Here is a 24,018-nt window from a genome sequence, read left to right on the forward strand (position 1 = left end):
ATCTTCATGAGAAAGTTGTATAAATTCTGATTTAGCTTCTCCAGGCTGCAACGATATCAGGTTTTAAACACTGGAGATGCTTCAGAAACTGACCTGCCTTATGCTGACAGTCCCAGCTTTGAGGACAGGACAGCCACTGAACAGAAGCTTAGATTAACAATAATCCTCTGTTCAACTTGTTGAGAACTTGCTCAAATCTCTTGTCTATCACTCCCATTCCTGTTATATTTTGTGGGGTTTGCCAAAATGTTCCACATACTATAGACACACAAGATATCTTTGGCTGAGCCTCGGGCTTCTAAATAATTGTCAGTACATTCACTTTAAAATGTGGGAAAATTCAGCTTTTGTAAGAGTATAAGGAATGTGTTCAGCTTTGACAGTTCAGCTGATGGATTCTTCACAGAAAAGTGTAGTGAGCTGGTCTCTCAAATCAATAACTGGCAGATGTAACTCTGCACTTGTATTGAAAAGAGCTTCAAATGCTGCTCCAATATCTGCAGCAAAATGAGAGGCAACGTAATACGTTTTTCAGAGTTATTGTCATTGCTTTGTTTGTTTGGAAATTTTCTTGTATACATCAACAGACTCAGGGACGGGTCATACAGGAGAGTGAACAAACATCACGGGGAAGCTGGCATTTGAAGCAGGCCTAATCATAACTAAACTAAATGCCTGAAACTATGAAATGAAATATCAGACGAGGAGGGGAAAGCCTCTATATAGTTCTGCATCAGTTACTTTTCAATTACAGCAGCCCAAGCAGAACGAAATTGTTAGTGTCATTTATCGACTGTGGTGCCCTCCATTAGAGTACCAACTGAGAGAAATCCATCCTGTTGTATAACCACCTGGCTGTCTTACAATAACAAAGAGTTCATCTCTGTCAGCTGGCCTTAAGTGTTTTGGGTGTTATACAAGGAACAAATGAGAAGTATACACCAGAAAACGCAGGAAAGCACACAGAGACCAAAGAAATCTAACCAGGGAGGTAATTATCTTGATGGCTTTTCTGAAACAGTTAGAAGATAGAATGAGGTGTAATGGATGTGCAAATTATTAAGGATGATGACTGAAATGGCATCACAAAACCTTAAATACAAATATAAATATTTATTTATATTTTAACATTAAAATGAACTAAAAGTGTTAAACGCATTCCCTATTTCTGACACAATTAAATAAGCATTGCTTTTGAATACCTTCACGTCCAAGCACTTCTTAACAGCAAAGTTAAAATCATGTCTATTACTTATGCCTTGATGATCTATCCTGGTGATGTGGACCAGGCAAGAGTAGCCGAGCGCAGACAACATCCCCAACCCCCCCTATGTGTATATATTTTTTTTAATACTTTGTGAGGAAAAACTGTCAACCATATCCAAAGTGCAGGACCAAAGAGAAGTAAATAATGTATGCTTTTGTTAGATTCTTTGAAGACGATATGTGCTACGCGTTACCCGTTTCAAATGTCGAAGATTTCAGACCTCTGCACAAAACAGATTTTGATAATCAGAAGGTGTATCTGGTTCACAGAACTGAAGAGAATGGCAGCGCAGGCCAGCCGTGCGAAGCACAGATCCTTGCCCTTGCAGGTAAGTTGTCCTCCTAACGCAGGAGATTTTCTCTTTTTTAACGCTCCTTTTCTCCGTCTGTCCAAGTAACGCTGATGTGTGCGAAACTCAGAAATGTGTCAAAGCAAGTCCTTTTTTTTTTTTTTTTTGTTTTGACCCGATCTGTCAGGACGTGATCAGCTGGAATCTGACACAGATAGCAACAACAACGTCCTCGGCTGTGGCTAGCTAGATGTGCTAGTTAGATATGCTAAGATAAGTTTGGTATGTGGTCATACCTTTCTGTCGGTAGTTTATATGGTTTCACACTCAAGGTGCCATGTCTCTTAAGTTACCCCTCTTGTTTGGGTTGGGTATTATTGGTTGTGTCGCTAAATACGTGGCATGTAACGTTAGCGACTCACAACGGTTGTTTACAACACGAAGCTAACGCTTGCTAGCTCGGTTTGTATTCGTTCCGTGTTAGCATGCTACTGCCGATGTTCACACGCAGGACTGTCACCGTATTATAAACAGATATGATAGGCGGTGACTGAGCTGTCATTACTTTTGGGGCTCTCGAATGTGGTTGACATGTCAGTCCGGCAGCTTTTGGTGGGCTGCAGTTTCCGTGTTAGCTTGCTTATCTGCAGGTTGGTGCCACAGAGGGTTTGCGGTGCTGCAGTCGTTGCAGACAACATACAGCAACCTGTCAGTATCATGTCAGCGTCGTAGCCGTTTCATGAAGGCTCATCGTGTAAATGTGCTTAAGTGTGCAGTTAAAATGTTTTGCTCGTGGTTATTTGGAGTTGCAGAAATGTTTTGCTCGCGGTCGTTTTCTATGCACGATCTTTAGCCACATCACTAATCCCCGAGTCTGATCTGTCTGAGCTGGGAGATCGGTACAATGTCGCCAGCCCAGGACCATTTGCACCGCAGTGCTCTGGCATGCTTACATTTCTGCTTCGTTTAATGCTAAAGTTGCTTTGATGAAGCAGAATGGAGAGGCTAAACAAGACAGATTTTTTTTTTTTAAAAAAAGGTTCCGTAGATACTTTTTAGGCTTATGACAAATATTGCAACTTTTTGGGGACTTTTATGAGTTTATTCCTGCTTCTATTTCTGGGGCTCACAGATACAGTAGAAGAATTTGAAGACAGTATAACACAAAAGAAGATGAAAATTCCCAAGATGTCCACGAAGAATTCAGGAAACTCCATTGAGAACAATTTTGGAGAGGAAAGAATGCCACTCAGGCACAAAAAGGTAGGACGACCAGAGGTACACTGTGGTTGTTTGACACTGCAGCAAAGGAGTCTGTACATTCATGTAATTGACTACATAAATGATCCAAACCAAAAGGTGTTTACACTTGGTAATGTCAGCAGTATCATGGTACTCTGTCACACTACCCCTTGATCATGCTTTGAAGATACTTTACATTAAAATTAATTAAATTAAATGTTATCTTTCAAAAACAAAAATTGCTCAAACTTAGCCTTTTACTGTGTCTGAGAAAACCCTGCAAAGTTCAATAATGGTGAAAAAATGCCACGTCAACACTCTCAAGTGGGGAGCATGTATAACTTCACATGTAGATTTTATACAGCATTGTTCTTATATTTAAATACGTCTATCAGTGATACGTCACATTTTCATAAACTTGGCCGACACCCCAAATCCCCCACACTATTTTTACCATATGCTGGATTAACACAAATTCAGCACTCTGGACAGCTGCCCTTTCACAGACAAATCCTCTGAGCAGCTCATCAAAGAACTCTGTGACTCCTCTCCTCCCATTTCCTATTGAGATCCACACGGTCAAAACAAACAATTTAAAGTCTGCCCGTCATGTCATTTCAGACAGATGTGTGGTTTTATATAATATTTTTTTCTTCTGTGTTGAGCGGAGTCACATTTAGTCACGTATTTAGTGAAGGTTCACACTGAAAGAATTTTACAGAATACTGTAAAATGTTATAACAAGCCTAACACCAAAGTTTTCAAAGTCTATGATAATTCTTTTTTTAATCTAGGTCAGGTTTCTTTTTACCATCCTATTTCCTCTCTAAATTGAGTTATTACTGTCCTCAGGCCCTGTCACAGGACCATGGACGCCCCCTTTCTAACTCATCCAAGAGCCTGGCAGCAGTAGTTGCTCGCCTGGAGAGAAATGCTGCCAGCTCCTGTATGGAGGGCGAAGAGGACCTGGATGAGGATCGACTGGCTGAGGTGGGAGAGGATGCCGATGATGAGGATGAAGATATGGAAGCAGAGCATCAGCGACATCATCACCAGCAGCAACAGCAGCATTTGGCAGTGGACACAGATTGTGTGTCTGAGGTAGCTGCCGCTGTTGTTCCCAGAGTTCTGTACGAGGAGCTGGTTCACAGCTACAGGCAACAGGAGGAGGAGATGAGGAGGCTGCAGCAGGAGCTAGAGAGAACCCGTAGACAGTTGGTGCAGCAAGCCAAGAAGCTGAAGGAATATGGCAGCTTGCTGACAGAAGTCAAAGAACTGAGGGACTTCAACAGGAGACTGCAAGATGTACTTCTCATGAGATTGGGCAGCGGTGAGAGACCAGGAGCATCCACACAAACACAGACCAGTTCCTGATAAACTTTAATCAGTCATTAAAGATGATGTTTGTATTTAGATTGAATATACTTTTTCTTATACAGTAATGTCTGTGGAGCCATAAGGGAACCTTTTCAGTGGACGAAGATTGGCAGCAAGCATGTGGATAGATATTAAATTTAGTGTTCACTTTATGTCCACACAGCACACTAATTTTACCCTGTCTCTCCAGACAAGGTCAGGATGACAAATGCCAACAATAATGTTTTCTCCAAAAAAGAGGTTGAAATGAAAAAAGAGATGAAACGCTGAGAAAAATATAGAGACCAGGCCTAAAATAGTTTTTCATATTTTTTTCAGAGCTTGTCTTTTTCACGTCTTATTATTGCTAAACTTTTATTATAACTAAAAATAGAAGTATATCTTCTCTAAAGTGACTTAAATTTGAGTTTAATGGGTTTAGTTTGTTATGTGTCTTATGATGGCTGAGTGGGTTAATTCATTTAATCTGCTCAAGAACTGATTCATATATAAAATGAGATTCCTTCCTGTTCACATCCATGGAAGAGTTGTAGCTATCTTTAAAATGACATCATTTCATCGCAGCATGTGGGTCCCACTGTTGCCGCTGGATTGTCATTGCAACTAACTGCTCACATTTTTCATAGCTTTGAGCCTTCAGAAAAAAAAAAAAAACCTCACACTGGAGAAGTTTTCTGTCTGCCACAAAGCCTGAAAGGTTCTTCAGGTAAAAGAGCACCGCTATAGCCCACCTGGTTGAGCATGCGACCGTTATGTCATAAGGCTGCAGAGACCTGGGTTTGATTCCACTGCCTGCATGTCATTTTCCTTCACTCGCTCAATTGTCCCAATAAAGGCAAAAAAAAAAATGCCTAAAGAACAATTCAGGTAATAGTTCTCTCAAGCTAAGCAAACAACAACAAAAAGATGAATAAAAGGAAAAAATAAAGCTAACTAATACTCATTCAGCACTCAATTTTATATATTGCTGATTCATAACAAGGTGCTTTATATTGCAAGTTAAACCCCAACAATATTAGAGAGAGAATCAGAAAATCTCCTACGAGCAAGCACTTGACTGATGGTGTGTAGGAAGATCCGGAGGTCTCTTCCTTTTAACCGGAAGAGACCTCCAGGTTCAGGGAGGGACGGCCATCTGTTGGTTGGGGTGTGAGGGGAAAGAGGAAAGGAGAGAATAGGGTAACAAGGTCAAAACAAAATTCTGCTGGGTGAAAATTGTATGTTAGATTCTTTTATTGTCCCTGCATGGTCTTGGGCACTTAAATTGTGCCTGCTAGTGCTGATGCTTCTCCACCACCCACTAAGTATTTATTATATATTTTTCCCGTAGTTGTAAAGCTATAATGTCGTAACAAGGCGACGATCCTGGACTGATGTTACTTTGATTTAGGAATATTAGATGCACAATTATATCAGATAAGCCTTAAAAACAATGTAGCATTTGAAAGTAGTGCAGTTTTGCCATTGTATTGTAGTAAGCTTAAATCAAATACAATGTCTATAGCTTAGTGTCACATACAGCTTGATTATAATTACCACAACAGCACTGGTTCCTGCCAGAATTAGGATAAGATAAAAATTGAAGAAACCTTTGGAGCATGATGTATATGTAAAACTTATAATCCAAAGAGATTTTAATAGGTCCATTGCTGAAGTGTTAAGTCCAGTACTGGAAGTTGAATAAAATGCCCTGTGGTTGTGTGATTAAAAATAGTGTCATTGCAGTGCACAGTTCTGTACATACAGGAGCTCTGCCAGATGCTGGTCTTAACCTTAGACCCCCTACAGATCTGAACAGAGGCGCCAGGCTACTGGCTAGACCATCTAATGGACAGGCTAAAGATTAAAGCACCCTGGGGTGCTGTCAGGCAGGGGATGGAGTGCGTTGACCGATATTAAAACTCATCAGCTACATTGGAGCTTAGCGTGGCCAGCCACCAAGCCAGCTTAGTTACTGGGCTAAAATAACTGCCTGTCACAAGGCACAGGGAAGCCTGTGCCCAAGGCGCATAGCAAGCAAACAAGCAGGTGGGCACTGTTCCAATGGTGAAGGCAAGAAAAAAAAACTCACACTGTACTACTGTAGGAATTAAGGTCCTACTAGCTGTTTACAACTAGGATTTTTCCCCATTTCCACTGTATTTTAGTGTGTTTTAGTTTTGTAAAGTTGACCGTGAGTTGCATTAACTGAACACTTTATTGTAGCATTTATCTCCATGATGGTTAATGTCTCGTTTGTCTCCTAGAGCCTATGCATGACAATGGCACTCAGACAATCAAGGCTGAAGTGGTTGAACCTATTGTTGAGGCCCAGGAGACATGCAGAGAAGAAGCCAACACAAGTTCCAGCTACTCCCCCTCACCTAGAACAGTATACACCTGCAATGATGGGAAGGTATGTTTCCCTGAACTACAAATCACTGTATATTTAATTAGGTTTCCAGGTTTCACTCTAACTGCCACATGAATAATGCCTTTATTATTATTTTGTGTAGTTCCTTTTTGTGATGTTTCATGGCTGTATATATATCTCCCATCTTTTCATGCTGACACAATTTTTTTAAAACACAAGTCATCCAAGTGAAAACAGGAGGATCCTCTGCATGAAAATTCAAACTGATGTCATGAAAGTGATTGCAAGGCCTTTAGCACAGTCCAATCCAGTTAATTTCATATTTTCTAATGCAGATAAAGATTTGCTATAAAAGTTCAGTTAGGAGTAAACAGGCCTGTATTTGCAATTATGCACATGTATATACCCATCCTCTTTGGCTATATATTTGAGTGAACTTGTAATTTATACGGTAAAGCAGAGAGGGCACTTAAACCCTGACTTGCATGTAATCTTAATAACCCGTGTCCAATTTTGAGAGCTTTGAATCATTTGGTTCCCTCTCATTTTTCCTTGTCAGTGGTTATGAACAGTATTCTGATTTTTATAGGAAATTCTGTGTTTTCTTTTAACACCTTTGAATATAGGAACATGCTGTCATAGTTGATCAGTCCTTTCCCCCTAGCTGCCCTACCCTTGCAGGTAAACAAGGTTGAGAAGATTATTATTGTTCCTGCAAGCGCAGCCAGCATCATCAGTGTTTATTAGCCTGTTAGGGTTCTTTACTGCCCCCGCTGCTGTAACTCAACCAGCGTCCTGTCGCTGATGACAGGGGGGGGAATTGGTAGTACAAGCTCTGGGGCCTGCAGCCACTTCAAGCGTGAAGAACACTTGCAAATTAGAACTGTCCTACATCAGGGACCTCATATTAATTATTTGCACGAGAGGAATTTAAAGTGACTGACAGGTTAACCCTACTGAGAGTGCGGTGGAAAGGGTGGGGAGTGGTGGTGGAAAAAGAAGAAAAGGAACTGTCTTTTCTATCTCGAGGGCAGTAAAAAGCTTGTCTGCTGGCCGGGGGCCTAAAGCACATTAGCTGCACAGGGAAAAGCCTTTTGGATGCTAGCCTAAAGACTTTACAGTGATAAGAGAGGAGAGAAGCGAAAGAGAGTCATGCCCCCCCCCCCCGGTTGCAGTAGCTCACCTAGAAGACCAGGGCAGTCTGCCATGGCAATCAGCTTGAATTGTTTGGTCCAGGCTTATGCAATGTACAGTGACTGTGTAAAAATCCAAAAGTAGTGGACAGAACTTGTTTACGTATCCTAGAGGGTGAAAGTGGCCCTTCTTGGAAAGTGTGATTCAGTCTAAGCGGGAAGTGAAAGTTGAATGTGTCCTGCCACAGTTGGGTATGTTTACTCTCTCTTTCATCACTGTACGAGAATTTTAATAATATGTGCAACACCGCAGATATTACACCATTGTTGAGACACAAGAAAAAGGAAAATCAGCTTGGTTCTCTTGGTTCTCCTCATTTAATTTTTTTTCTGCTCCTTTGGAAGATTGTAGATGGTGAAGCCAAATTTCATGGCATATTCTTATTTATCCACAAGATCCTGTCTGTTTGCACGTGCACTCTTAGGCCTCTGGTTCTTATCTGTATCAGATGTTATGATAATAATAATTAAACCTTTATTTGTATAGCACTTTTTAAAGCACACAGTTTCAAGTTACTTTTCTGTTTGAGTAAAACCACACATTGAAGATAATTATACATTCCAACAGACACACTTCTATAGACGCATTAGATGTAAACTATGGCCAAAAATAATGGGAGACAGATTAAGGAAATGCTAGTCTTAAAGCAGTCGTTTAAATTAAGCCGACCTGATAGGCTGAGGAAGCCTCTTCCAAAGTGTACGCACTACAACCTCCAACACGTGGTCGCCTCTGGGTATACAGAGGCATGGAACAACTAAGAGAACCTGATCAGATGTTCAAAGAGACTTCTATCATAATGTCTCAGTATCTCAGCTTTATATGTTGGAGCCTGGTGGTGTAGGGCTTTATATCTTATTAATAAAATTTTAAAAGGAATTCTGAATTCACTGGAAGCCATTGATGGGCAGCAAGAATAGGGGTTATGTGCAAGTACTGGCTAGTTTTTGTAAGCAGCCTAGCTGCTGCTTTCTGTACCAGTTGAAGTCAGGCTAGGGAGGACTGTGAAATGCACGTGAAGAGTGAGTTACGGTTATCAAGGTGAGAGAAAGTGTGCATACAAAGTTCCAAAATTATTGGATGACAATAATTTGATATTTGTAATGTTTCTTAGATGAAAGCAACAAGACTGTATGAGCTTTGAGATGTGAGATTAAAATTTCAAATGCTGGTTAAAAAATAATACCAAGTTCCGTAGCAGATGATGTGATATTGCCAGCCGATTTACTGACTGACCTCCTGAGAGAAGTTGTCATGGCTGAACACAAGAGCCTGAGGTCATGGCATTCCCTAGTAAACACCTACCAACAGTCTAAAATAACTTATTTGAAGCATTGATGCAACTGTAACACATTATAAAAGCATAGTGTGATTTGTTTTTCTTCTTTTTTTTTTTTTTTTTGGCAACTGAGTCATTATCACTGAAAAAAATCTTTTTTCTCTCTGTCCCCAATTCATAAAATATGCTGTTTTTCTTCCAGTGGCCTTCATGCTTCCTGTTTTGTTTTTTTTTTTGTCTCTTTCAGTCAAATGCTGAACATTTTGTTCAACCATATATAACTCGAAATGAAATTGGTGGCCGAGCTCCAAATCTGATCTGTAAACAGTTGCACTGTAAACTGAAGTTTGAGCCACAAAGATCCCTGTTTTTTTCCCACTTTAATTTTCCACTTTTTTACAAGGTGTTTGTTTTTTTTAAGGATATTTTTTGTTCAGCAGTGTTTTAACACTTAAATAGGTGGGAAGGTGTAATGTTGTTTATATAAAACACGGATATCTAATTTGTCTTCTGTTGACTATAAACTAATAAAGCCAGCTAAATTGAGAACAATGAACTGGACAACACGCTGTTTATTGTACAATAAACTGTAGATGCAAACTTTAAATTGTCCCTTTCACAAACTTTTGTTTTCACAAACATTTCCAGGTACACCTTGGTGGTGGGATCTGGGTGGAGGAAGAGAAGTGGCACCAGCTGCAGCGAACCCAGGGAGACTCTAAGTTCACAAAGAACCTAGCTGTAATGATTTGGGGCACAGAAACCCTCAAAAACCGCAGTGTCACTGGAGTGGCAACTAAAAAGAAGAAGGATGCCCTGCCAAAACCTCCACTGTCACCCAGCAAGCTGAAGATTGTTAGAGGTAAGATAAACTTTTGAATTTATGAAATCAAAATCGTGAACATGACAAGCCCTTTTTTGAACCTTTTAAAGCTGATTTAAGTACAAAACATCAGGTCCAAGAAAGGTTTTTATTAACGGTAAATTCATTAATACATCAGGCGAGTTCAAAATGAGCGGGTTTTTTTTCAATGTGGACTGATTACTCACACTCGCTCCTTCCCCAGAGTGTCTCTACGACAGAGTGTCTCAAGAGACAGCCGACAGTGCAGAGATAACGCAGAGATTGTCCAAAGTGAACAAATACATTTGTGAAAAGATAATGGACATCAACAAGTCCATCAAGAATGAGGAGCGGCGGGAGTCCAAGCTGCTCATCAGACAGACAGTCAAGATGGAGAACTTCACCTACGATGGCATATAGTAATCAACTGTCACGCCAGCGCCTTCTGCCCCCGCGTGGTCTGCAGGATACTGAGGGGACTTGGTATGGGTGGTTGGGGGATGCTGTAATTGTTTCAGGAATGGTCATATGTCTTTGGATTGGTTATTATTTGAAATGTTTAAACAAAGAGCCCCCCCCCACCCCCACCCCCTCTAAAGAAGGACCATCACATTTTTATTAGCCCACTCTTCTAATTGGCTGACAGACAGCTTTACCCACCAGTTAGAAACCGAACATGTGAACTAATTTGATATAGGCTGGTATGAGTGTTTTTATAAGCTTTACAGTGGCATTGGTACAGAGATGTGGATTCTTGAGGTGTGTGCATATGTGTCAAAAGCGAAATTAGATGTGATTATTAATTTATTGTTCTGTGTCAGAACATAATTGTTGAGTCCTTGAACTTTTAAAAAGTAAGAGATTATTTCCCTGGGTGAACTGTTCTGATGGTATGAAGATGATGCTAGTTTGCATTAGATCTTGGATGTGTGAACTGTTGACTGTTATGGTGACTACCCAATAACTGCTGGGAGTTGGTGCGGTTGGTAATTATTAACAGCCATATTTCATTTTCATTTTGCAGCAGAGATTCTGTTGCTCCTAAAGAGATTAATTATGAGTGTGTGTGCTCCCACTTAAGTGTGGGTCAGTCGCAACATATAACTTTATTATAGACGGCTTACTGAGATTAAATGGGAAGTATGACTCTGTTGAGTCATAGAGTGCTGTATTTGTCTTTTTATTTTTTATATTGACCTTTAGGTTAGAAATATTTGCCATCCATGAGGGAGCACAAGAAATGTTTTGATTGGATATTTGTGTTCTACTCCTAATCAAACATGTGACTTTTTAAGGAAGCTTGACTGTTGAGTTGCAGTGGTACAGGCATGTTGACACCTGGAAAGGCCTTAAATGGATCTGGCAATCACCAGGGACTGATAAGCTCCTGAGTTTTCTAGTATGCTGTGATTGTAAATGTATTGTAAGCTAAAGTCATGAAGCTTTATCTGCACTTTGCTGTGAGAATGTAAGGGGTGGCCAGGTACTATTTTCTGTGTAGTTCACACCATTAAATTTAGCTGTGCCGGACTGCTACCAAGATGAAAATTGAGGCACAGCTCTGCACGGTCCAGGTCATCTTCTTGTGGAAGTAGTGTTAGCTATGGGTAAAGCTGTCTGGAACATTATTTTGCTGTTGAAGCTGTCTGGCCCTGCTGAACCCCATAATAACCCCCTCTTGTTTAAGCCACGCCACAGGGGAAAAAAGTAAGGTTGCTCCAGTGACAACATCCCCTGAGCTATGCCATCAGAACTTTAAAATTTAGTCTCTTGTATGTTTTTTCATGTTTTTTTTTCTTCTTCTTCTGTTATATATAATTTTTTTTTTTTTTTTTGGATCCAAAATGGCTTGGGTGGCAGTCTGCAGGCTGGAACTAAACGCTGCAGATTGAAATCTCAACTGTGACCTAGCTGTGGCTAACTGTGAATCTACTGCAGAGCTGCTCATCAAGCCTTTCTCCTCCTCACAGTCTAGATTCTCGTTTGTCTGTTGATTTATTTTTCTGTATCATATCGTCTGTCTTGGTTTTTGTTATTTCAAAAGTTCAGATCAGCCTTTTCTTAAGCTACTTTACTTCAGTGTACATAAACAACTCTTTATTTTTTTCCACCAAACATTGATATTTGAGTTTGTAGTCTTGTTACGGTTTCAAGCTTCTGGTCAAGTTTGGTTTAGCTAATTGATGTTGTAATTCCACATTACCTATCAATTTCTTGTGTTTCTTTGTACACTTCTTTTTTTTTTTAATTTTTATATGAATTGTTGGCTTTAAGCTTGACGTTGTAATCAAACGTAGATCAGTGGATTCTACAAACAGATGGAAAAAAAAATCCCTCCCTCTTAAGCCAAACTGATCTCTGGAAAACGAGACGAGGCTTTTCTTAACACCCAATTTTAGCCGAGCCCATATGTTATATTTACTATATCTGATATTTGGTAAACCTCACAGGATCTACCTGATGATCTGCCATAGTAAGATGAAATTCTGTATTGTTAAACCATTGCACTCTAACGGTTGAGATGCAGTAGTTAGATCAACACAAATCATATACATTGAATGCACTTTAAATGGGCAAATTCTTCAATCTTAAAGAAATGTATTTGTGGTATTTGTCCTTTTTTCTTTTTTTTTTCATTTTTAAAAAAAAAAAGTCTTCATAGATTAAGGCCTAACAATCATTGTGTTATCATGAAGCACCTTAAAACATTTTTTTGTTTATGGTTTATTATGCCAAGAATGAGTTTTGGTACATTTAGTTTTGTCTGTCAGATTTGCCCCTGACATGTTGATGCTCCACAAAAAGCTTGATAGAATTTAGGGCTGCCCCACTCAGTCAGAACATAGTCAGAACATTCTTGATCGACCTAAAAAGGAATCACGCACACACCTCACAGGAAATGTCAGTTAGTCAGTCATGGAAACACTTTTAGTTTCGCTTTTTGTCATGCACAAAATCCAAAGCGCAGGCAGGTAACAGGAAAATATTTGTGCCTGTCATTCATAAATCTCAGACATGGCTTTTCATTTGAAATATGCAAGTAGCCTAATGCTGGCCACTTGGCATGGCCGCTGTCTTCAGTCAGTCTACTTACTAGTGGTTGCAGCACAATCAGAATAATTACCTCTTTTGCTGCTGTCTTTAACAGGCAGTACACTTTGTCCATGAGTTTGTATAATTTCCCTTTCAAAGGTTATGGTTTGTTTGTTTTTGTCTTCTCTGATATGTAGCACGGTGTTAATGGTGTTACTTATAATGTTCTGTCTCAGCCTTCAAACCAGTACATTTCAAAAATATGTTTAAAAAGATTTTTTAATAATTAGAGCGACATCATAAATGTGCAACAAATACTCAACTAGGAAGATCTTTGGTCAGGGGCAGCCCTAATAGATTTAATGGGTAATAAAGATTTTTTTTAAAGTATTTTTTAGAAAACTGCATTTCAGTAAGTTAAATTAAGTCAAAAATGGAATCCACAACTCTTTCATGGCCTCATGGGAAAATAAAAACTTAGTTAGCAAATTGAAAGTACCTAGTATCTGCAAAACGTGATTCACCAGTAAAAAAAAAATTGACCAGTGAGATGTGCAAGCTGAATATGTGCTTTAACCTAATGCATCAAAATGCTGGTAATGTATAAATATGACTCGTATAGAGGTAATAGTGTATTTTTACAAGTGAGTGTTAATTGTGAGCCAAAGTACTGAATGCTGAGATCAAGCTAAAGACGGGGTTTAGAATTAGCAGGCTTTGCACAAAACAAATGGCCCAAGCCACATTAATGGAGCTTAATTCATTTTAAGTCGCCTTAGTGGTGACGTGTTATTGATTTACTGTTTGGGGGGTTTCCTAAAAATTTCCCTTTTTCAGTGCCCTTTAATTTTTTTTTTTGTTTTTCCCTGTACAAAGGTTTATGTACGCTAGGCTGTGCATTTTAAAAGAAAAGATTTCTGCTGTGCAAAGTACCTTTGCTAAAATTCTGAGACATTGTCGTGTATTGTATTTGTGTTTGTTTCTTTGTTGTTTCTGCCAAAAGGGGGTGTGGTTAAAATGATGCTTAAAGAAAGACCATTAATAGAGCTATTACATCATCTAAAATGTTAAGGCTGGTTTCTTGGATTGCCATTAAGCCTAATCCTTTAACTAAAACCGTCTTCAAAGGATGAAAGCTGTATGGAAGTACTGTATGTTTTTTTTTTTTTTTTTTTTTTTTTTTAAAACCCAGATTTGGCTTAATCTGTAAAGGCCAGGCCAATCTTTATCAAATGTACTCAGTCACTTGCAGAGGAGCAGTTTGGGTTTTAGCAGCATATTAGTAACATACTGTACCATTATGTAACCAGGCAGAGCCATTAATGGATATTATAGACTAGTTTGGCTTCGTAACACAACACCAGGCCTGTCAGTGCTTTCACCGTTACACTTAAGTAGTGATAGGCAGGAAACATAACCATGGTGGCTCCGTGATCTTTTTCCTGTGCCACCTTTACTTCTTAACTCTCCCGACATTCATATGGACGAGATTTAGAAAACTTGGATAACTGCAAATCCTGTCCTCCTTGCTTGTTGTTTTGGCTTATGTTGTAAACACCTGTTTAAGCTGCAGAAGTGAAGGAGCTTTGTGTTGCTTTTTGACAGTTTGATCGAGGGGAAAAAGCAATCTGTTTTTAGCTTCACTGTGTGGAACAAGATAAATGGCTCTCTCCCACTGGTTTCAGAGTTAGATGTACATGAGAGACACGTTTGAGCCTCAGATACAATGTCAGACTTAGTTGAAAATGAGAGGAACACATAGTTAAGCCTATATTTTTATTACAGTTATCAGAAAATTTGTATACAATCCACAAACCGGTTCTACTTCATCTAACTTCACCGTCCTACCTCATTGTTACTCTGGTGTTTGTTTGTCAGTGACTGTAAACTATGTGTGTATATTAAAAAAAAAAAAATCTATAGGAAAAGTTAAACCTGGTTACTCTCAACATGTACAGCATATTAAAAACTTGTAAAACACCTCAGTACACAAATATCATTCTTAGGAGAAATCAGTTTTATTACCTGCTTAAAGATGCTGCTGTAAAGGGGTGTCTGTGTGAGGGGGTCGTCTCTGAATATATATCTTCGCTCTTTGCTATGTTGTGCAGTTGATCAGTGGTTGTGTTCTGTCTCTGTATTGCATTCTGAGATTTATACTGGTTGACGGTGCTACCAGCAAACAGTTCGAAAACTGATCTATCGGACCTCAAATGGTGCTGTTTTTCTATGTTTTTATCGTCATACAGCTATGTTTTATTCAGGTGTGTCAACCGCCACTATCCCCTCAGCTAAATCGAATTCTAAGCCAAAATAGTTCACAAAAATCGATAACCCTGCTTTTACTGTATCAACTATATGCTATCCATCCAAATATTGTAGATAGTGATTATATTTCTCAGCTGTGAGTTTAAGAAGTACCTCAGAAGTTGCTGATTTCAAATGGATGCATCTGCTTTTAGCACCTGTTGTCTGTCAATTTACATTGTTGCGGTGTATTTTCAGAAATATGCATTTTTACTGGTTAGATCAGGTTACGCTATAGATAACACATGATTATTAGCTCACACTCAGATGATGATGTGAAAGTTGGAGGATGCCACTGTTCACTGGTTGCATGCCATATGGGAAATCTCAGTTGGACTGGGCCGAGTGTGTTGCAGTAGAAGAGGTCCACAGCAAAAACCATGTTTGACTCAGTGTTAACCTCAGATTGTGTTATAGAAGAGGGATTCCACTGGTACTTCAGTTTTAAGGTGGAATAATAATACCCATGTAGAGGAATGTGTAAACTTCTAAAAATTGGAACATGCCAAAAAATGAGATCAGGGTATATTCATTAAGACTGTTCGTAGACTTTCCCTCATGTCAGTTTGAATAATTACCAGTTTTTCTGTGATTCCCCTGTTGCATCACGTTTCCCTCACTGTCACTTAAACGATTTAAATGTAATTTAAATGTTAAAATTATGCATTTAGTGTAAGAAAGTATTAATGATTGACTTACTGTGAGTAATTATACAAAGTGCATTATATTTTCTTTTACCCTGTAACAATGGAATCTTTTCTGCACCAAAGTGTTTTTCTGTTTTTTGATTTTGGTTTTTTGTTTATGTTTTTTGGGGGGAGAGGGACGAGTTCTCTCTCTCAGTATGTTTGTATGGTCTTGCTGATGGTTATTGTTTTCATTTCCAAACATGCTGGTGAACATGAAATGTGCTGGTACCTCTCTACTGTGGGCAGAGTGTGTGTTCAGATACACAGCAGTCGGTTTCACAGAAGCACTTAAGCCATTCGTTGGACTGTTTAATAACAGTTCAATTGTAAGCTTTGCTCTGGTCCAGGGTATTGACCCAGGGAGTTTGTGTGTTATTGAATTCCTATGCAGGTGTTGCATTACTAACCTGGTACCACATCACTGTTGGATAGAGGGACAACTACAGAGATGGGGTGTGTTTAGTGTGTCTGCATAGCCTTGAGATTGAGTCAAAGGGGGCAACAGCGACATGACAAATCCATACAGAACTATTAACAACATTTTCATACTCGTATTAAGTGAGTTGATTAAACTGAGCTATACAGGGCTGCTTGGATATCTACCTGTCTGTACTAGGCATAAACACATTGCAGTGATCATTAGGGAAAGACAGGGTTATTACTGTATGGAGTATTTCCAGTTGGTATGATAATGTGAAAAGAATTTCAAGACTATTGGAGTTAACACTCCCTCATTATAGCCTCCCAGAGGCAACCCTACATTTTCAGAAAATGTTATAAGTATATGCGATAGAGTGTACATGTCTTTGCTAAACCGGCCACACCTCTGCTATGCGAGCAAGTCTTTGGCGCTTAGCATTCTGTTCTGTGTTTTCTCTTGCTGCATTCAGGAACACCTGTTTAATGTATAGATAAACAAATAAAATTGAGACTTTTATTCTATCAGCACAAACTTCTTGTGTGTTTTTGTTTTTTTTTCCCATGTTCATTATGCGCAAACTGTCAGACGAGGCTCAAAGAAGCCCAGCACGCTGAAGGATTCTGCCCTTTAATTTTGATGTTCAATGATTTTCATGGAAAATGTATTTGGTTTTAGCCATAATAGCAGAATCACTACACCAGTTTGGTTCACACACCTATGTACAGTCTGTAAAATGGTGGAATGCTGCCTAAACCAAGGGAGTTCAAGTATCTTGGCATCTTATTCGCAAGTGATGGGAAGGTGGAACGTGAGTTGGGCTGGTGGTTTGGTGCGGCATCATCAGCAATGCCAGCATTTTAAAGGGACTGTAATGGTGAAGAGAGAGATGAGCCAAAAAGCAAAGATTTCGATTTACCAGTCTATCTACATCCCAAACGTCACCTATATTCATGAAATCTGGGTAGTGGCTGAAATTAGTTTCCTCTGTAGGGTGGCTAGGCTCAGCCTTACAGATAGGGTAAGGAGCTCAGACATCCAGAGGGAGCTTGGAGTACAGCCACTGTTCCTATGTGTTAAAAGGAGCCAGTTGAGGTGGTTCAGGTATCTGGTTAGGATGTCCCTTGGGCACCTCCCTTTGGAGGTGTTCCAGGCATGTCCAAATAGGAAGAGAGATTATATTCCTAATCTGATCTGGTAACACCTCAGGATCCCCCAGGAGGAATTGGAAAATGTAGCTAGGGAGAAGAATAGGGCTGCAACGATTCCTCGAGTAACTCAAATAATTTGATTATAAAAAATCCTCGACACAAATTTGATGCTTCGTTTAAATTCTGCAGCTCAGGTGCCTCCAAGTAAGTGGAGTGTTTTACCCACATTAGCAGCATTAAAGTTCTCTGTCTTTAACACCGAGTGGATCATCACTGACACGCTTTTCCACGCCTCCGCTGCTCTCTACATCTGTCTGTGTGTTTTGTGCTGCTGGGATGAGAATTTCAGCTGTTAGCTAACAGAATGGATTGCTATCACAATTTGCTAGCAGGTGCTGCCATTAGCACTACAATCATTTGGTAACAACGGAACAACCCGTTCGGTACTAAGGGGCTCTGTCAAAATATTTATATACTTTAATCCCTGTTTAACGACTAAAAATAGATCTGCAATAGGAACGTATTTAGGACACGTGAATTCAAAGCATTACAACACTGCGCACATGCAGCCCTTAGTTTTTCTATAAAAACACTGATAACACAACAGCAGCAGTTGTTTTATGTGCAGTCTGTCTGCACACACAGAGGCAGAGCCATTATCGAGGTGGTGAGCTCAGGTGGAGTGAAAGGAAACATTTTTTGTCGAAAGTAGCAGCGCTTGTTCCTTTAACCACCATTAAACCTTTGCATCTGTGGGTGGGATTTGGGATGGTGCGGCTGGGCTGGAGGATGAGTGGCGCTCACTTTCCCCTATCCCTCCCTTTATCTGCCCCCCCCAACGCTGTGCTGGCCCGTGCCATGTGGGTTGTGGTTCTCCCTGCGGGCCGGTGCGCTGCCTCTGCAAATGGCTCCCCGGGCAGGGTGGGCGCCTTTTGCTCTGTCAGGGGGTGGTGAGTGTGGGGGGCTCGGGTGGGCATCCTGCGGATCTGGTCATCCTGTGCTGCTGGGACTGTGCCTGGTCGCCCCGGTTGTGCTGGCTGTTGTCCTTCCTGGGCTTTGGGTCTGTTCGCTGTCCCTCAGCTCGTGCGATACTATGGGCTCCTATTTCTGGGTGCCCGTGCTGACTGGGTGGGTCCAGGTTGTGCTCTCTGGCCTCCGTTGGGTCTTGGCGAGGGCCCCAGGCACTGCTGGAGATCTTCCTGCATGTTTCTGCCTTGGCACACAGGTGTCCACTACTTTTTGATGTAGGTTGCGGCCACTTGGGCTCTTCTCACCACTTATGATTTGGGAAAGCTGCACATGCATGATGCAAATCTCCTGTTCAACCACATCCTAAAGGTGCTCTGTCATGTTCAGAAAACCAGTTTAACATGATTTGATATTTGTGACATGGTGCATTATCATGCTGGAAGCAGCCATCAGAAGATTTTTATCTATTTATTTATTTAATTCAGCTGCTCCCTTTAGGGTTCACCACAGCAAATCAACTTCCTCCATCTCACCCTATCCCTAGCATCCTCCTCTGTCACACCAATTCTCTGCATGTCCTCCTTCACTACATCCATGAACCTCCTCTGAGGTCTTACTCTTAAGATGGATATCACCACCGTGACATTTTAAAGTTTCAATTGTAGCATTTTGGCTGTTTTTATATGGCTTAAAAGTTGGAGTGCAAATTTAGCCACTAACACTAGCTACCTTGGTTAGTAAACCGCATGAGTGCAACACACAAACGCACAGACCAGCTAATGAGAGCTAAGTGACTTCTAAAATATTAGGATTTCACTCACCAGAACTGAAGCATGAATGTCTGCACCAAACAGCAAGCCATAATATCAGTCTGACGTGGAATTAACTCCCTTTTGCAGCTAGCCTGAAGATGAATCTAGACAAATTGCAGTTGATGGCACTTCCACATTGGATTCATTTTTCAGCTCTGGAAGTTGCCTCTTGGTCATACCATATTGTTCACTGGCAAATTTTCAAAAGGTTAAAGGTAAACGACCAAATCAACATTAAAACATTTCCCATATCTTGAAGTGCAAAGTCTTAAAGGTGTTATTTTTACACTGCAGTACCACATAATTGATGTCAAAAGAGTTTTTCCATTTCCAAATTGGGGGCTGTATGTGCTGAATGATTCTCATAAAACCTGAATGACCCTTAGGCTAATGTGAATTCCTCAGCACATAGCAACTCAGCCAACTTTGAAATGGGAAAAAGGAAAAATGTAAGTTTTGTCAATACAATAGCAGAGATTTACATTTTCAGCAAGTCACCCAGGAGTTTAACACCACCAAGACAGAGAGATTAAGTTAGCAGTATTAGTTTTCTGTCATCACAGGCTTTAGTTCATAGAGAGGATTAACACGTAATTTTTTCAGTATCATCCACAACAAAACAGGATGGCACAGACCACAGGTAACTGTAATAGTGTAGTGGTTCATTTAGGTGTCATGCTGCTGCTCTGTTCCACACAGCATGCTGATGATTGGCAACTCTGTATCTAACATGCCACGTGTCCAAATCCTATTGCATCAGCTGAACTGTATAGACCAAGATAACACAGAAATGGGGTGTTGACGTATCAGATTGCTTGTAAGATAGCTTTTATTGCAGATGAATCTAAAATGAACATCATCTCTGAATGCTCTCCATTTGGATGAGTCCACAATAGAAACTGATAGGAAGTGGTCATTGAAGGCCATTTCCGTTGCCTTTCTTTATAGACAGACTGAACTCCACTCACTCCTTCATCTCGCTTTTCTTCTCACTTGTCTTGCACACTGAAGCATTTCCATACATTATTGCCTCTGTAAGCAAGTGTGTCATGCGCCCAGGCTTTTCATACAGCCCAAGAGGACTTCTCAATGTCATTATCGCTAAAGCCTGCCACATGTCTATAATGTATTGCTGCCTTTCTTTATTGGCAGCATGATGATTCAGTCGTGGTGATGATGGATTAGTGCTGGCTGGGTCGAGCTGGGCTGGGCTGAGTTGGTCCAGACTGGGCTGGGCTCTGCAGCCTGGCTCTCTGTCGCATAAACACCGTGTCCTCCTCGCACACTGCAGCATAGAGGGAGACATATTGTATTTATGTCACACACACAGTCTAATGAATATGGTCATTTCAGTGCTTTTATGGAGCTTCTTGGAACATTGTCTGATTCATCGTGTTCACCTTTTGCATTTAATGCAGACATGGTGCACACAGCAGCGCTGCATAATAGGTGGCAGTAATGCATTCTCTTTATGACATTGTTAGTGTTTTGAATGGAGAAATATAACCGCATTTGCCTCATGGAAGGGGAAGTTCAGAGAGGGTGCACTGTGTACATATGTTACCTCTGAGTAACAAGGTTTGTTTCCACGATCATAAACACGTACGCACTGGATTTAGAGGAAGGACAGATAGTGGCATGTTTTATTACTGAATATGAAACACACTCCACAAAGCACATTCACCCAGACTGAACTAAATTTAATGGCACACTGGCCACCAACTAAAAGTCTAAACCCAACGCTCAGGACTTGATTATAGGATTTTAAGTCTCTCCACGCTGGCTTCCTGTTGTTCGCTGTCACGGTGGTTTGGAATCAGCCTCAGCACAAGAAAATAAATGGACATTAGTCTTAATTTCATACTGCTTGCAACAGTAACTGACCATCACCGCTGCTGCTGTAAATCTTTCCTGCTTTGACAGAAGAAATACATCCTGGTCCTTGTTACAACACGTCACCAGCACATGAGTAATATGAGTACACAAACCGCAGTCACGCTAAACGTAAAACATTCACCGTATTGTTGATCGGGTTCTCTTTCATGATTGCAAATATTAATTTTGTCCATCACTGACTGATGCAATATATTGACTTTGATTCCATTTGCACCAAACTAGCTTATCTGGCAATATTTTCTCCCCAAAGGCATGGAAGGTTTTTCTCATTACTGGAAACAATTAAAAAGTAACAAAAGAGTTGAGCTTATGCTTTTCTAATTGAGTCTCATTCAAGCTTTTGCTCTGACTGTAGGTAAAGGAGTTACTTGTTTGTTTTTCATTTTAGGCAATTTAGTTGTTTTATCTATGTAGCATTTATTTACACCATGCAGTGTGTGTGTGTTTATATATATATATATATATATATATATATGCATTATTTCTTTTTTCATATACTCATCTCTGCTACTCTGCTACTCTGATTATCTCAAAAATGGCTGCAGGAGTGACAGACATCAAGTAGGTACTTAGTAATTCTGCCTTTGGTCTTCGCACACATTGATGAAGTACCACCCATACCTTCACCAATCTCGGTGTTCATACATTGTCAGTTAGCTGTATGATAAGATATGCTGGTAGGTCCTGACTATTAAATTCATCTTTGCTGCCAGCAATGTTCGGAGGTCCTTATCATTTTTAAGGAGCTTATTTTGCAGCTTCAATGATAAAAACTGTTAAAGTTTGGAGTCCATCAGCCCTTCTGGTAAGTAGATGCAAAACTCTGCTCTCCTACCCTACACACACTTATGCACGCGCATACATACCTGTGAATGTGCGCACACACACGCATGCATACTTAAATACGGAGCATCCAAATGGCCTCTATTAATGCAGATGGCTCTCCCAATTAACAAGATTCAAAGCGATGATGAATTTTTCATTCTCTGAACATTTAAGCTAATTATGGCCCAAATGAAGCAGGTTCCAGTGAATCGCCATGGCAGGGGCTGCCAATGGCAGACAATGTCACTGTCACAGTGCCACTCTGCAGCACCACCCTAATCACTACAGCTGCTTAATATTCATCTCCCACTGCTCTCTCGTCCCCGCTATCTTTCCTGACTCACCTCCCCTCTCCTCATATATCCTCTTTCCATTTCTCTCCTCCCTCCTCTCCTCTTGCTTCCTGCTTTCCTCCGCTGCCCTCCTTACACACGTCCCTACTATAACCACCACCCCCACCCACCCATCACTTGGTGCCTCTCTCACCATAGATGTGTTGTTTATAATGGAAATCAACTAATTGCGCTAATAGCATTTTAATGATAATTTAATGTAGTAAATAAAACTTGTTACAAGCTAAGCAATTTTGCTGGATTTCAAGGGCAATCAATCTGTGTCCAATACAATCTGCTCACCTCCTTGATGATGGGTGTGGGGTGTCAAGAGCGTGTTTTCACTCATGCATGCTACAGATCAAACAGCACTTCTGTCAGCATCTACAGATGCACAAAAATCAGCTGGATTTTTATTTTATTTTACACATTTCTGTCAAACTAATGCTGTTGCTTGTATATCAGCATTTAATTAATAGTTACCACTTTTGATAGAGTAGCAAAAAAATTACAAAAACATAATTTATAAGGCTTTGATTTATATTAATGTTTTCAAAACTTGTGCTTAAATTGCTGCACATATTATGCATATTCTTTAAACCTGTGGCACTAAAAAATCTGATAATTGTTAAAAGATAACTTCTAGATACGGTTTGGCCCCCAGAGCTCTTTTTACTCTCTATGTTGCACTTTCTGTTCAGCTTTATCGTTTGACATTATCCCTTTTCATCATCAGGTCTTTTCTGAAGCAAACTTTATACGCAGTGGTTGTTCATGCCGTTTTCTTGTTTGTTGTCATTTTAGATTATCATAATCAATTCTCTTCAAGAAATTAACGTACCTGAGTCGTTTCAAGTCTGCTTAGCTTTGTGAGTCATTGTTATCCATTAAAAGAGATTAGATTTGCCTTGTAATCAAAGATGAATGCTTCATTTTGCATTTGGATTCTTCTGCACATTTTTATCAACCGTATCCCCCAGACTAAACAAATTAAAAATGATGAGGAGCTTGAGCTAGAAAGAGAAAAGAATAAAGTGAGAAGGAAAAACAATTTATTTTCTCTTTTTATGTTCTACCAGTGGTCATTTAGCTAGCCTCTTTATTTAAATGGTAATGTGAAACCGACTAAACAGGCACGGCGAATCAGCCCGAGAAGAGAGGGAGACTTCAAAAAAAAAGCTTCGGTCTTTTCAGACTCCAGGAGTTTATCTGGGTCTTTCCTCCTGTCGTCTGAGGAGCCGATTGAGTGACGAGAATAACTCTTCTCAGTGTTGGACTATAATTAATTAGGTGGGATAAATTATACCATTTCTAGCAAACCCTGGCACACGCACACTGCAGCACACTCTGTGCACCCTGTCTCTGCTCATGCAAACATACACTATATTAATAAAAGTATTCACTCACCCATTCACATCATTCTATCAACCGGACAGAACACCTTTGGGATGAATTGGAGCAGAGACTGCGAGCCAGGCCTTTTTTGTCCAACATCAGTGTCTGACCTCATAATTACGCTTTTGGAAGAATGGTCAAAAATTCCCATAAACACTCGTAAACCTTGTGGAAAGCCTTCCCAGAAGAGTTGAAGATGTTACAGCTCCAAAGGGTGGGCCAACAACCCTATTGATTAAGAATGGGATGTGACTCAAGTTCATCTGCGTGTGAAGGCAGACGAGCGAATACTTTTGGCAGTATAGTGTACTTTTGTGTCTAGCCGTGCGTGTTAGGATCAATGAAC

General features: G+C 40.2%; 2 protein-coding genes across 3 annotated transcripts in view; both read left to right on the forward strand.

Moving 5' to 3' along the window:
• agbl4 (AGBL carboxypeptidase 4) overlaps positions 1-24,018 on the forward strand; it is a 367,133-nt gene that overhangs the window by 282,048 nt on the left and 61,067 nt on the right. The gene's annotated exons all lie outside the window — the stretch shown is intronic.
• Positions 1,412-14,024, forward strand: bend5 (BEN domain containing 5). Of its 2 annotated transcripts, none has more exons than XM_030727884.1 (6): positions 1,412-1,595; positions 2,689-2,819; positions 3,651-4,128; positions 6,422-6,570; positions 9,650-9,863; positions 10,069-14,024. In XM_030727884.1, the coding sequence occupies exons 1-6, from the start codon at positions 1,412-1,414 to the stop codon at positions 10,263-10,265; spliced, it is 1,353 nt and encodes a 450-aa protein (XP_030583744.1). In that variant the 3' UTR covers positions 10,266-14,024. The 2 variants fall into 2 exon arrangements, with proteins under 2 accessions (XP_030583744.1, XP_030583745.1); XM_030727885.1 differs by lacking the exon at positions 1,412-1,595 and adding an exon at positions 2,139-2,206.

The sequence above is a fragment of the Archocentrus centrarchus genome, chromosome 4 (assembly GCF_007364275.1).
Source record: "Archocentrus centrarchus isolate MPI-CPG fArcCen1 chromosome 4, fArcCen1, whole genome shotgun sequence".
Lineage (NCBI taxonomy): Eukaryota > Metazoa > Chordata > Actinopteri > Cichliformes > Cichlidae > Archocentrus > Archocentrus centrarchus.